At 45.3% G+C, this 12,820-nt stretch overlaps 1 protein-coding gene and 1 long non-coding RNA gene across 2 annotated transcripts; one reads left to right on the top strand and one right to left on the bottom strand.

Moving 5' to 3' along the window:
• Nucleotides 1-642: 642 nt before the first annotated feature.
• On the bottom strand, nucleotides 643-3,434 carry si:dkey-1k23.3 (heat shock protein beta-1). The gene is made up of 4 exons (XM_035166947.2): nucleotides 2,956-3,434; nucleotides 2,521-2,584; nucleotides 2,186-2,306; nucleotides 643-1,339 (listed from the first exon to the last, which is right to left on the bottom strand). Exons 1-4 carry the CDS (start codon nucleotides 3,296-3,298, stop codon nucleotides 803-805), a joined length of 1,065 nt encoding a protein of 354 aa, XP_035022838.2. The 5' UTR covers nucleotides 3,299-3,434; the 3' UTR covers nucleotides 643-802.
• Nucleotides 3,316-6,169, top strand: LOC118115646. Its single transcript, XR_007032980.1, has 2 exons — nucleotides 3,316-4,676; nucleotides 5,471-6,169. It is a non-coding gene; the product is annotated as an uncharacterized LOC118115646 (long non-coding RNA).
• The last annotated feature ends 6,651 nt before the right edge of the window (nucleotides 6,170-12,820 follow it).

A 12,820-nucleotide genomic window follows, 5' to 3' on the forward strand; every position in this document is an offset into this window, starting at 1 on the left:
GTCCATGTGCGTGTGTGTGTGTGTGTGTGTGTGTGTGTGCGTGCGTGTGTGTGCGTGTGTGTGTGTGTGCGTGTGTGTGTGTGTGTGTGTGTGTGTGTGTGTGTGTGTGTGTGTGTGTGTGTGTGTGTGTGTGTGTGTGTGTGTGTGTGTGATGCAAAATAATGTAATCTCCTCTCTGTGTTGGAATCAGAAGGGATGATCACTTTGAATTTTTAAAAAAAGTTTCCAAACTTTCTGTTGTGGCGTCGACAAAAGGCCTCGGCAGCGTTGGCCGTGCGAAGGCGCTGCTTTGTGTTGTCGTGCCAGCAGCTCGCACAAACTGTATTTATTGGTATTAGAACATACGTGTGTGGACTGTGTTGCCGTGGCAACAGCATAATTGGACCGGTGCCAGCGTCTCCTCTGGCATGTTGCTCATGCAGAAGTGACTAACGCACAAAAACAGCTGTGCAAACGTATAGCGGCTGATGGGTGTCAGAAGCTCTCAGCTGAAACAACGTGATAATTCATCTGTTTAAACTCAGGTAATTGTGAACACGATGCTCCGTCGTACAGTCGCTCTCCTGCAGGTCAGGTGGGAATTCAGAGGATGCACATGTGAATGCATGAGGACAGAATGACACAAACACATTTTAACATGCTGTTGCTTTATTGGGGCTCCGAAGATGGCAGTTATCTGGCTGTTGTGAATAAAAAAGCGTCCTCAGACCTGATGCTACAGGCGAGCTGTGCAGGCTGTGCAGGCTGTGTCAGTGTTGTGTAAGTGTTGTGCAGCATTTGAGCGAGGCTGTGTTGTGTGAGTCTACTCGGTGTGCTCTGGTTTTGTGTCGGGAGCCTCCGGATCCTGGCTCGGGACCTCGCTCAGTGGACTTTTGCCCAGCTCCGGCTCCTCGGGCTGGGTGATCTCCTCTGCTGAGCCCGGCATTACCTGGATCTCTCCACCCACGGCTGGTTCTTTGTGTTCTGGCTGTGTGGACGCGTCTGTGTCGGGGCTTTCTTGGCTTCCCAGGGCTTCATCCTGCTTAGAGGAATCTTGAAGACTCTCTGGGTCGTTGCCATCTGCAGACGCTGAAGGGTGGGACTCTCCAGCTGGCTTTTCATGGGTCTCCTCCTCCTGTTCCCTCCTCTCGTCGTGCTGCTGAGGTCCAGCTGTGGCACTGCCAGGTTGGGCCTGGTCCCCACCGACCTCTGCTGGAGAATCCTCCTCCTCCGCAGGATCCTGTGCAGCCAGGAGCTCTGGGGCCTCTGGTTCTCTGCTGCTGTCTGCCTCTGTTGCAGGGGTTTCTTCCTCCTCATGTTTTTCCTTCTCCTCTTCAGTAGTCGCCACCTCCACCTCCACCTGCATTTATTCATATGGAGAAAATGTCAGCAGTGAAATGAGTGGTTATGATTAAAGGTGAGATTGCTCAGCTTTCATGCTCCACCGCAACACTGAGTGTGAATGTCAGCTCTGCTCATAAGTGGAGCCTGGAGGAGAGTGGACCTGGCTGCAATCAGGGGTTTTTGTTCAGAGCTTGTTATTAAAAATCTCCTGTATAAAGAATCGTCTTGACATTTCTACAAAATGCAGCATTTAGCTGGTTTTGCAGTAGAGGCAGGTGGAAATAAAAGGCCTGGCTTTTAAAACACATCAAATCTGATATAATTCATCATTTAAAAGACCATAAGTTGTAGGTTTAGTTGCAAAAATATTTTTTAAGAAATTGATAATGAGTGAGCTGAAAGACAGTTTGTTAGCATCAGAGGTTTCCCCAGTTTCCAGTCTTTATGCTATGCTAAGTTAAAGCCGTTTTAAGACGTGACCTACTGAGGATGTCCGGAGAATTTGGTCCGAACTTCCTGTGGACGTTGTTTTTCACACATGAACAACGCAGCTCAGACGAGGATGTGACGAAGATCTCATGCTTTAAGCACATCGACGCCGGCATCTGCCTTTATCACGAGAAACTCTTTTGTCATCTTTGTCAGTGTCTTCTACGCTAATGGCTCTTTTCATTTTTGCGTCTTGTCGCTTGTTAGAAACGTCATCAACACGCCCACTGCTGCGGAGGTTCTCCTGCTGTGTTCACACATCCACAACTTCGGACATTCTGCAGACTTTCTGTCTTATGTCAGCAAGAAAGTAAATAAGCACATATTAAAATCTCAGTTTGTTAGTATTAATGTGAATAAAACTGCTTCTCACCTTTATGGGGATGATAATGGCCGCAGGAACCGCGGTCTCAGGGACCGGAGCCTCCACCGTCAGGATGCCATCAACAGAAAGTGTGGACGTGATTTTAGTTACATCAATTTCAGCCAGGAGCCTGAAAGTGACAGGGTCATGTTAACAAATCCACCACAGACCCTGCGCCGGTGCTGCGAATAGTGAAACTGATGTATGTAATATGTCATTTCTCAGCTCAGTGAGCAGCCAGAGATGAGATACTGCTGGAAACAGACGCTCGCTGCCGCAGTCTCGGCTGCAGACGTGTTTAAAATAGCTTCAAGTATGCAGGTTAATATCGGTGTTTACTTTACCTGTATTTCCGTGTAAAACATCTGGCAATAAATCCATGCTCGTCTTGCCGCTCCTCGTGTCTCCCTGGGGATGGATTACCGTTTATGGGGAGGAATGTGAGGACACAGAGGAATCAAGCCACACGGAGAAAACCACTCAACACACAAATTAATTTCTGCCACAGAGCTGTGATTTTAATTTCCCCGAGCACATTATTTAAGCAGCTCTCTAATTTTCTTACATTCAGCTTCCTCCCCGTCAGTTTTGAGGGGGTTTATTCTGTGAACTGTGAGAGAACTCCATCTCGATAACTCTGTTTCTCTTTGGGATAATAATGTTAGATAAGGCTATTTAATATTTATCCAACAGTAGAAACCCTCCTCTGTGTAAAAAGTAATTAGCAATGTTAATAAAGTGAACTTTAATTAACAGAGCGGCGAGCCAACGTTCTGTACCTCCAACCTCCAGGAATCCATCTTTGACGCTGAGAGAAAGCTCGGCGGGGGAGAAGTGAGCCACGTCCAGGTTCACCCTCCACGTGCACTGCTCCTGGCTAATCTTCTGGCCGGGATGAGGCATCGACCCAGAGATGTAAGGCACAAACAGTGGAGCGGCTGCCAAGCTCCTCTGGAGCCAGTCCACATTCGTCCACCACGGGTCCCCCGGCTCCAGGAAAGGCGGCAGGCCAACGTCCTGATTGAAAGGCCGGCTGGACCGCCACCATTTTCTCAGGGGGTACCCGGGGCCACCGCTGCCATGCGCCCCACATGACGGCTCTGTTTTGGCCTGTTCACTCATGTTTACAGGAAAAAAGACAAATTGGGAGAGGAGGAAAAATGGCTGCACTATTGTGGCGCCTTAGCCAGTGAGGGAATGCTAAAGGAAGTGCGGTGAGGGGCTTTATATAACGCTCCTGTCTGTTGGCACGTATTAAACGGCGACCCCGTGAGAAGGGTGTGTGGACGTGAGGTGATGGAGGGAGGGTCGGCCTGCAGACGCCTGCAGACTAATTAGTTGTATTTATAACTTTTGAGGCCGCGATGGGAAATAGCGAGCAGTTGGTTGCAGCTCGTGTTTGAACTGTTGCATCTGCTGCCTGAAGGCTTCTCACATCCCAGTGAACTCTATTCTGTCAGCGGTGACCGGGCTCCTCCGTCCTGTCATGAGCTGGTGATCCTGCCCCCAGCCCACCCCTCGCCCCATGTCTCACCCCTCACAGGACACAGCAGTTTGTCTGGAGCATGAAAACCCCTCGGCCTGGGAGAGAGGGAACACTCCTCTTTCTGGTGTTATCGCAGACATTTCAGTGGCACGTGTGCACAAAGCCCCCCCGCCACTCCATTTGCTCTTTCGCTCAGGCAGGATTTTATTGTCGTTCCCTCTTTTATCAAGTGTGACAGACTTGTCAGTGTTGTATTTTTAGAGCGCTGTGCCCTGAGATCTTGGCGTACCGTCCACTGGAGCACAAAACAACAGATTGAACAGATGTTTCCGACACTGTGTCAGGCCTCAGCCACAGATTCTGTCTGGAGGAAACGCTGCGAGAGGTTAAACTGGAAAAACTGTTTTCTCTGTTTCAACCATCATTGGATATTCCCCCTGCTCACGTTAGAGGCTCATATGCCCACCGAGCAACGAGGCTTCATGCTGTGGATGGTGGAGAATGTTCTACAACTCAATCGGGAGGAAACTGAAGTCCTGGTCAGTGGTGCCGACGCTCACAGTGAAACTATAAACACTGTTTTGTGCGTCACACTAGAAAACAGAGGGCAGCCGTGGCTCGGGAGGTAGAGAGGGTCGTCCACTAAACAGAAGGTCGGTCGTTTGATCCCCAGTAGCTCCACTCTGGGTATTGAAGCGTGAATGGGTAAAAGTATATTATATATTAAAGAAATATATTAATAATTTGATTCCTGAGATGTCATTATCACCCTTGTGACAAAGAAATGTAATCAAGGCCTGAAATTTTACAGTTTAATCATAAACTTAATTATAAAGAACAATAAAACGAAGGGAAACACAAATACAGGCAAATAAATCAAAGTAAGATCATAGAAATATTTTGATATATTGGTTTGTCTCTTTGTTTCATGTTTTCTCTTTCTGTTTCATTTAGTAAATGAAGAATATATCCAAGCTGTGCAGACTGGGACCAGACAGAAGAACGTCCCAGCAGGTCGGTGTTCTCTCTACTCGTCTGCGTCACCATTGATTTTAAGCTCCTCTCATTGGTTTATGAAGCTCTTAATGGTTTTGGTCATCGCCTGTTTATGAGACGGGCTTTTATCCCGTGAACCCTCAGGTCCTCTGATCGAGGCCTTTTCATTAAACCACAGAACAAACACCATCGCTGAGGCAACTTCTTATTACTGTGGTCGACGTCTGTGGAGAAACATCCCTGAAGACCGGAGGGCTGCAGAGAATATTGATATTTTTAAAAGCAAACTCAAGCCATAACTTTCCAGTCTGGCTTTTAATTGAATTTATTTGATATTCATTTATACAATTTGCTCTGTTTTACGACTTGTTTTATCTGTTTTAATCTCTTTTTATTTTCTGGATTGTTTTACTTTTCATTTCCTTTTTATTTTTGGTTTTACTCTTTTCAGTTCATGCTATTTTTCAGAACTTTAGATTTGAATACATTTGTTCCTCTGTAGTATTATGAGGTTTAACGATGGTGTCAGGGCTCCGGTTCCTGGTTTTATTGAGTCATTGAGTCTAACAATTGCTAATTGATGTGTGCACGGATGAAGGACGAAGTGTTTTTATGAAGAATGCTCTGCAGATTAAGTCTTAATGATCGATTGACTTTCCAGAAATAGAAAGTGAAGAGAAATGGTGAGAAAAGCTGCTGATGATCTTGTAGAATAGAAATTATCACATTAAATGGTTAAACCAGTGAGTTGTCTGGTTTTCTGATCAGATTTTTTACTTTACATTTTCCTTAATCTCATTTTTCCTTTCCAGGTTTCCAGTCAAACACCAGTTCCTCTCGTCGCCTGGTTGATTAAGGTCAGAGGTCGGAGTCCAACCAGCTCAGCTCAGTTTTAACTCTGGTGTCTCTGTTTCCTGATATTTACATAGTTTACTTTTCTTTGCCTGCCTCATAAAACAGATCATATAAATGTGATAACAGTGTAATTTTATTCACTTAGTGGCTTGAGAGCTTTTGATATATAATCTGTGGCTGAGAGCTTTTCAGCTGCTGAAGAGACGGAGCACGGAAAGTTAGATTAATGGACCGAGAGAAGATTGTTATTGATTCTGCAACATTATCTTAATCTACGAGTTTGGATTGAGAGCACGCGGCGATTCTGAAAAAAACAAATATCACAGACTGAAGCTCTGGATTGAATCGGTGGCTGGTGTCACCATGATTTGACTGTTGGTTTGTTACAATCCCAAAGAGCGAGTGACGATAATCCTCCTGGAAAGATAATAATAATAATAATAATAATGAATAATCTCTGATTTAGAGAATTAAGTTCGACCTCGTCCACACTAATGTTGATATTTTACAAAACTAACTTTTTCCTCTGTGTTTGTGTTCCTGTTTCTCTCTCTCCACTTCATCCCACTGCTGCACCTTCTTCTGGTTTTTGAAAAAGTATATTTCTGATATTTTTATTAAACCCCTTGAATTAAAGCTCAAAGTTTACACTTGGATCACATCTTGATTGCTTCATTTCAAATCCACTGCGGTGATGTTCAGAGACAGAATTACAGAGGTAGAGGAAGTCTGAGGCAGGAGCAGGTTCTGCAGAGTCACGAAGCCAGAAGCTGAACTTTTATCTGGCAGAGCGGCCGAGAGGCTCCCTGCAGATCCAGTGAAGCATCAGGCAAACCCTTCACATCTGGAAACCAGTGAACATGAGACAACATGTGGGACAGGTATTCCACACCGTGTGTATAAAGGGAATACGAAACTTAAGAACATTACTTTAGATGATTTTCCACAGCCCCTGAAAACACATCATCGGAATCATTTTGATGTCTTGCATCAGGATTCACTTCAAAGATCGCCCACTATTTATTTTCTTACCCGAAATATAAAACGCCTCATCTGAAGGAAATCTGGCAGCTGCTAAAGATCAGAAAGTCTCCGTGGTCCCTGGTGCGTCTCCTCCCTGCTTAAGCTCTTCTCAAGTGGTTTTATTTTCATGTCTGTGCGTGTGAATCCTTTAATTTCACTGCAGGGTTTTTATCTTTCATTCATCACTCCCCCCCCCACCCCACCCCCCCTCCTGGGCCGGACTGGTCCCTTCCCAGACAACTCACTTCATCTACTTTTAATGGACGCTGATCCTCCTTCACTCTCAAGCACGTCGCAAAGAAAAGTTTCTCGCCCCGATGAAAACACATATTTCAGACTCGTAACACAACCGTGACCAAGTTTAATTTAATACTTTTACTAATCCTTAACGTGTTATGTTCGACCCCCCCTCCCCCTCCAATGCCGTTTGTAACATGTCACCTGTGCTCGGGGGAGGGCTCTGCAACAGCCAATCACAAGGCTTCAAACAGCCCGCCATGGATCCACGGGATAACAGCAATGCATCAAGGGGGATGAAGTGTCAAACGGCTGGTTTGGTCCTGTGGACACTGTATTCATCATAGTTATTGTGAGGTGGGCCAGCCGGCCGGCGAATAGGGACGTGGCTCGTATCGAAACCGACGCCTCAGAACGTTCGGGCCAATCTTAGGAAACGTGTTTCCTAAGATTTAACACAAAACGATGCTATTGCTTGAAGAATTGGTTTGAATTGGTTTGAATTGGTTTGGCCCGAGCCCGTTGCCAACCCATTGTCTCTATGACGACAGTAAACGAGGACGGCCCGGAATGTGCCGTAAATCACCAAGAAGGGAAAACGAGGCAATCTCATCTTCCGCGGTTTCCTGTGCGATGTTATTACATTTACGATGGTTTTGATTCAGCTCTCTCTGGGGCTGTTAAGACAAATGCAATACTAACAACATCGGTGTTGGTGTGTTGCTCCCCGGCGCTGCAGGAAATGCAGACGCTAAGAGGCCATTTCTGAAATAACCATTTTCCATTACATGTGTGAACGGAGCGTGTATTTTTTTCCGTGTGCGTTTTTCACACGGGCGCGTACAGTGATTCACACGGCGAGGTCTCTATTCCCCCTGTCTACTGACGGAGCAGAGGGGCAACACCAGTGTCCCAGTTTGACTTGAAAGAGATTTGCAGCAAATGAGCTCATCCATCAACACAAGCGTGTCGAGACAAGGGAATGAGGAGGAGGAGGAGGAGGAGGGTGAGGAGGAGGACGAAGAGGGACGGTGGGGCGGAGCAGAGGCAGGACTCGCTCAGCGAAGCCTCACGGTGAAATATGACGGCCGTGGCGTTTCCACCATCTTCGACATCCGTCTCTTATCCTTTTTTATCCTGAAGACTGGAGCTTGGCCGGGTCCTCGTCCAGTTCAGTGTAGCTTTGCCATTTATCTAAAAAGCTATAATAACCTGAAGGGGAGTAGCACTTTTAATTATATTAACCATCAATACTCTGGATCTTAATATAAAACCACTTAACGTACAGTTTTCCCCTTCGAGCTTTGTCACTTTGTTCCATCTGCAATACACGTATATCATGTTTATACTGGTCAGTGCAGTTTAAAGGATTCAGTTAAAATGACCACAAAGGGATTCGAACTGGAAATGTTATAAGATACAGTCTCTGGAGCTTAAAGTTGTTTGAAACAATAAAATAATCCGATTTTGCCAGACGCTACTTTCATGAATAAAACTGTGTGAATCCCACATAAATTGATTGTTCTGCTAAAAGATGAGCGAGGCTAATTCGCATTAACAGAAATTAAAATGAAGAATTGGTCCTTGCGTTGTTCTTGTGTTGCACGTCAGAGTCTTATTTTGACAAATGTGGGAAGAAAACATTCACCGATTCATCATGATTCAGCCTTGTTTGTATTTTCAAACCACGAGCTTTTATTTTGTAGAAAACATTGTCACAGCAGCACCACACTATGAAAGGTTTCAGGACTTTGAATGGAGGAGGAAATGTGTGTGTGTGTGTGTGTGTGTGTGTGTGTGTGTGTGTGTGTGTGTGTGTGTGTGTGTGTGTGTGTGTGTGTGTGTGTGTGTGTGAGAGAGTGTGAGAGAGATCCAGAGGGAGTGAGGGCATGCTCTCTTTTCTGCTTATTTCCAAAATATATATATTGGTCTCGTTCAATTCTGAGTTTATTCTGATAATATTTCAGCTTTATTCTCATTATCTCAGTTTTCTTCTTCACTCAGTAAGGCCCCTGAACTCTGTAGATACATAAATAGATCGAATCATCTTAAAATAAAAGATCCTGTAGAGCTTCCCCCTCGTGCCTCTTGTCCGTCTGCTCTATTCATAGGTGACCACAGTCGACCCAGCAGAGATCGTCTGTTCACAGCGATCTTCAAGATTCCACAGCAGGAAGTCAGGTGTGACCCACATTTATCCCCCCCTCACCCTGTTCTCTCATTTACACTGAACAAAACATCAGTTTGTCTTGCTTAAGGAGGGTTTTTTAACTCGTTGCAGTTAATTTACGTGCAGATTAATTGCCTGATTATCTGTCATTTCCATAATGTCACATTAGAGACTCTTCCTGCTATTGGCCTGCTGCCCAGCTTCCTCTGCAGAGGTCACATGGGGATTGAGTCTTTTCCACGGGTGGTGGAGGTGCTGTGAGCTCCCAAGCAACTCAGACGACACAAGGACAAGGCCATTTTTTTCATATCTTTGTTTCCATACACTTTCTTTTCAGAGTTTGCCAATTTGTCAAACGCAGGCAGGAGAAAAAAACCGACGATATCATTTCCTCGAGGAAGCATCGCCGAGCGAGAGTCACATCTGTGGGTGTTTATCAAATATGAAAAACTGACTAATCCTGCACGGAGCTGTGTTGATGTATAAATATGTGGTGTCGAGCGACTGTTTCCCCCCCGAAACAGACGAGCACTGCTATGGAGGCTATTTATGGAAAAACACGGCGACAGTTTGCTCACTGCAGGTAGATGCTCGGCTTTCAGAGGGTTTGACTCCTGCAGGCAGCGGAGACCTGGCACCGAGGAAGCTGTGGCATTTGGTCCAGTGTGTGTGTGTGCGTGTGTGTGTGTGTTTGTGTGCAACCCCCTAACCCCACTACAGGGTGTAGAGACAACTTCCTCTGGGGGCAGCCAAGGGTACTTCGCAGCAGCTGACATTTCTGACAGCCTCTGATAGAGCCCAGAGTGCTGCATTATTCATACAGGTGTTATGGGGAAAGGTTGCCATTTTCACAGGAGAGACTTCTCTTCCCCCACCCGGATGAATCCAGGCTGTTTATCCCTGCTGGAGAATACAGGAGTTATGATTTGATGGCTCTGGGGCCAAACGGGCAGCTCATTCTCTGTGGGTTCACGTGTCGAGAGCTCGCACGTCTCTCAGCCTCTCGTTCAGCCGGGGTTTTGTTTTTCCTGCTCGGACGGTCAAGTGGAAATATATTTGACGTGTTTTTCAGCGACATCAAATTTCATAAATGGGGGAATAGGAACCACTTGATTATTAGATATTCAGCAGCAGGAGTCACTTCACCCAAATCGCTAAATACATTTTATCTGGTGCGCTCGCCCCAGTCTGAGGATGTTGGTTTTATACAAATACGCTTTACTTACATTTCACTGAGAAGATATCTGCAGGGTACATTTCTGCTTCACCTCAGTTCACTGGGAATAAATGGAAATTCATCTTTCATAATTTTTTTTTTTATCCTGAGACTATGTCTGTGTTACTGTGGATAATCGGACCACTTTCATAAAAGGAAAATAGTAAAATACTAGAACCAGGAGCAGTGATTTTCTAAATCTGGGGCCATAAAGGGGCCACAAGCTGCACGGGGGGGGGGGGGCAATTATAGATCCACAGTGAGTACTTGAGTTAAGCTTAGAAAATAAAAATACTTTTCATATTTATTGTTAGTATTCTTGAGAAGCAGTAGCGAATAGCAGGAAAACTGTATTTATCAAAAAGCTAAATTATTTTCTATTTATTATTATTAGGTATGTAAATGGCCCTGACAGCAATGTCTGTGAATTATTAAATTTATTATTATTATAACTATCAATAATAAAGGCATTTTGATTATTGTTTATTATGTTATATTATATTATGTTGTTAACTTGTGTACTTACATTATCCAAAATGTTTCCAACAAAGTCTAAACCCAGACAATAATCCCCAAATTAATTTGAGTCTCCTTTTATTTGCGTCATATCCATTTTCCCTGACTTCCTGGCAAAATGACGAATGACGGAGGAGAAACACAAAGTTTGTCAGATAACTTTTTTTGTCCTTCCACTGTTTGAGTCGGTCCCTTGAAATGAATCTCGCTCATTCTTCACCTTCTGCTGCGTAATGTGAATAAAACTCCCTGGAACCGGATCTGTGTTCCCATGATCCTTCACTTCTTCACCACATCATCAAACTGGGTCTCATGTTATTGTTTTTGATTTGAGAGTAAGAATCACACATTAGTTCCTGCACCAGCACCATGATTTCATTTCCATCACGTGCAGCTTCTCCGTGCTGATTCTATGAACCATGTGTTTACTTGGTCGTGGCAAACAAATGCTGAGTGAACCAATCTGGCGTATTTATCTACCGTGAGAGTTCCGCCTGGTTTCCTGTTTCCTTCTGTTTCTGTCCCGGTTGACGCCGCGGAGCCTAATGAGAGAGTTTTGGCTCTTTCCCGTCGCCTGTGGTACTTTGTCATTTACGACTGCACCAGCTTGTGTCGTCGCACTCGTCGCCATTTGTCTCCGGCGATGTTGACACGAAGCATCCCACGCCGCCTTGTCAACGCCACGGCGAGTCCTGTTCCTCGTCACACTGCAGCTGACAGATATAAATACATAAAACTTACATCCTTGTAATTTGGATTTGGTTGTGACATGTTGAGAATCACACCCTGAAAGAAAATCACTCTGCCTTTTATGAACATGCGTCTGATCACATGAGAGAAGACGTGATGAGCAGATTCTCCCACCGTTTCTTAATTGGTCTAATCGCCGTAAAGATCCCTCACCTACCATGAACCCTGTCTCGTTTGTTGCCTGGCAACAAGCTGCCACCCCGAGGGCTCCCATGATCTGGTCTGTTAAAAAATGTCCCCCTGTGCAGAAACCTCTACATTTTTTACATTACAAATCCTCCCTCCAAGCATTGTCATCTTTAATGAGCTTTTCAAGCCAGCCTCTAATTTGTGGTCATGATTCACTCGCACAAAGATGAATAATTTGTTATTGACTGGGAGGATAGACGGCGGTGATGAGAAAAGGCACAATGGGCTTTCAACCCCGAGCTTCTTGGCTGCCGAGCACAAAGCTTTTCATTGTGCCTTTTTACGTATTGATGATGCATTTTCTTCGTCTCAATTACCTTTTCTCTTCCCCTCGTCACGCCGAACGCCGCCGCTGCGTCTGACTCGACAACTTTCTGCTGCCGTGCTGCAAACATTTGTTGCGAGTGGATTCGTCGAACAGACGCAGAACAACATGCACTTGGCTGCCGGTTCGACGGTACTAACCACGGAGGGGGAAAAAACATTCGCTGAACAAGAGTGAAAGAGGCAGTTTAACACAAAGAGCTAACGAAATTAGTCACGTCTGAGACGAGGTCACTGAGCCACCTCCCACACTCTTGGCAGCTACTGCAACCGGGGGGCAGTTTTTAGCACATTTGAAGCTACGAGTCATTTAGCGGCGCCGATAGAAACACAGTCAAATTAAGACTGAAACATTTTGGACTTCGATGTCACATCTGAAGATTACTAGGTAATAGTGGCTGTGTGGTGGTTTGCAAATAGAACAGACGTGTCTCCGACTCCAGATTAACATGCTGCAACAGTGGAGTGCTCGGTGCCCCCCCCCCTCCTAGGCTGAAGTGCTTGGCTCCACTTGTGGACAAAATATTAGCAGCCAGCTGTTCGCTAGATAACAAATAGGAAGTGGAGCAGCAGAGGGTCGGAGCATATGCAGGCGTTTGTGCCGCCGCTTGTCTGGTCCCCTCCGAGCAGAAAGTTTGGAAAAGGAGAAGGTGGAGAGGAGATTTGTAAAGTCACAGCGGCTCTGACCTTCACGCCACTTGTTGGATAAACAGGAAGTCAAAGCTCCTGTTTATGTCTAATTAACGTGATGAATGCATTTCCTAAAACGTGATGAATTTGCAAAGCATAAGTCACGATCTTATGAAGTCAAGTGTCTCGAGTTCCAAGTTTATTATTCATTCCAAAGTTTCTCAGTGAGTTCAACTCGTGCGTCTGGAACCA

The sequence above is a fragment of the Hippoglossus stenolepis genome, chromosome 9 (assembly GCF_022539355.2).
Source record: "Hippoglossus stenolepis isolate QCI-W04-F060 chromosome 9, HSTE1.2, whole genome shotgun sequence".
In the NCBI taxonomy this organism is placed as follows: Eukaryota; Metazoa; Chordata; class Actinopteri; order Pleuronectiformes; family Pleuronectidae; genus Hippoglossus; species Hippoglossus stenolepis.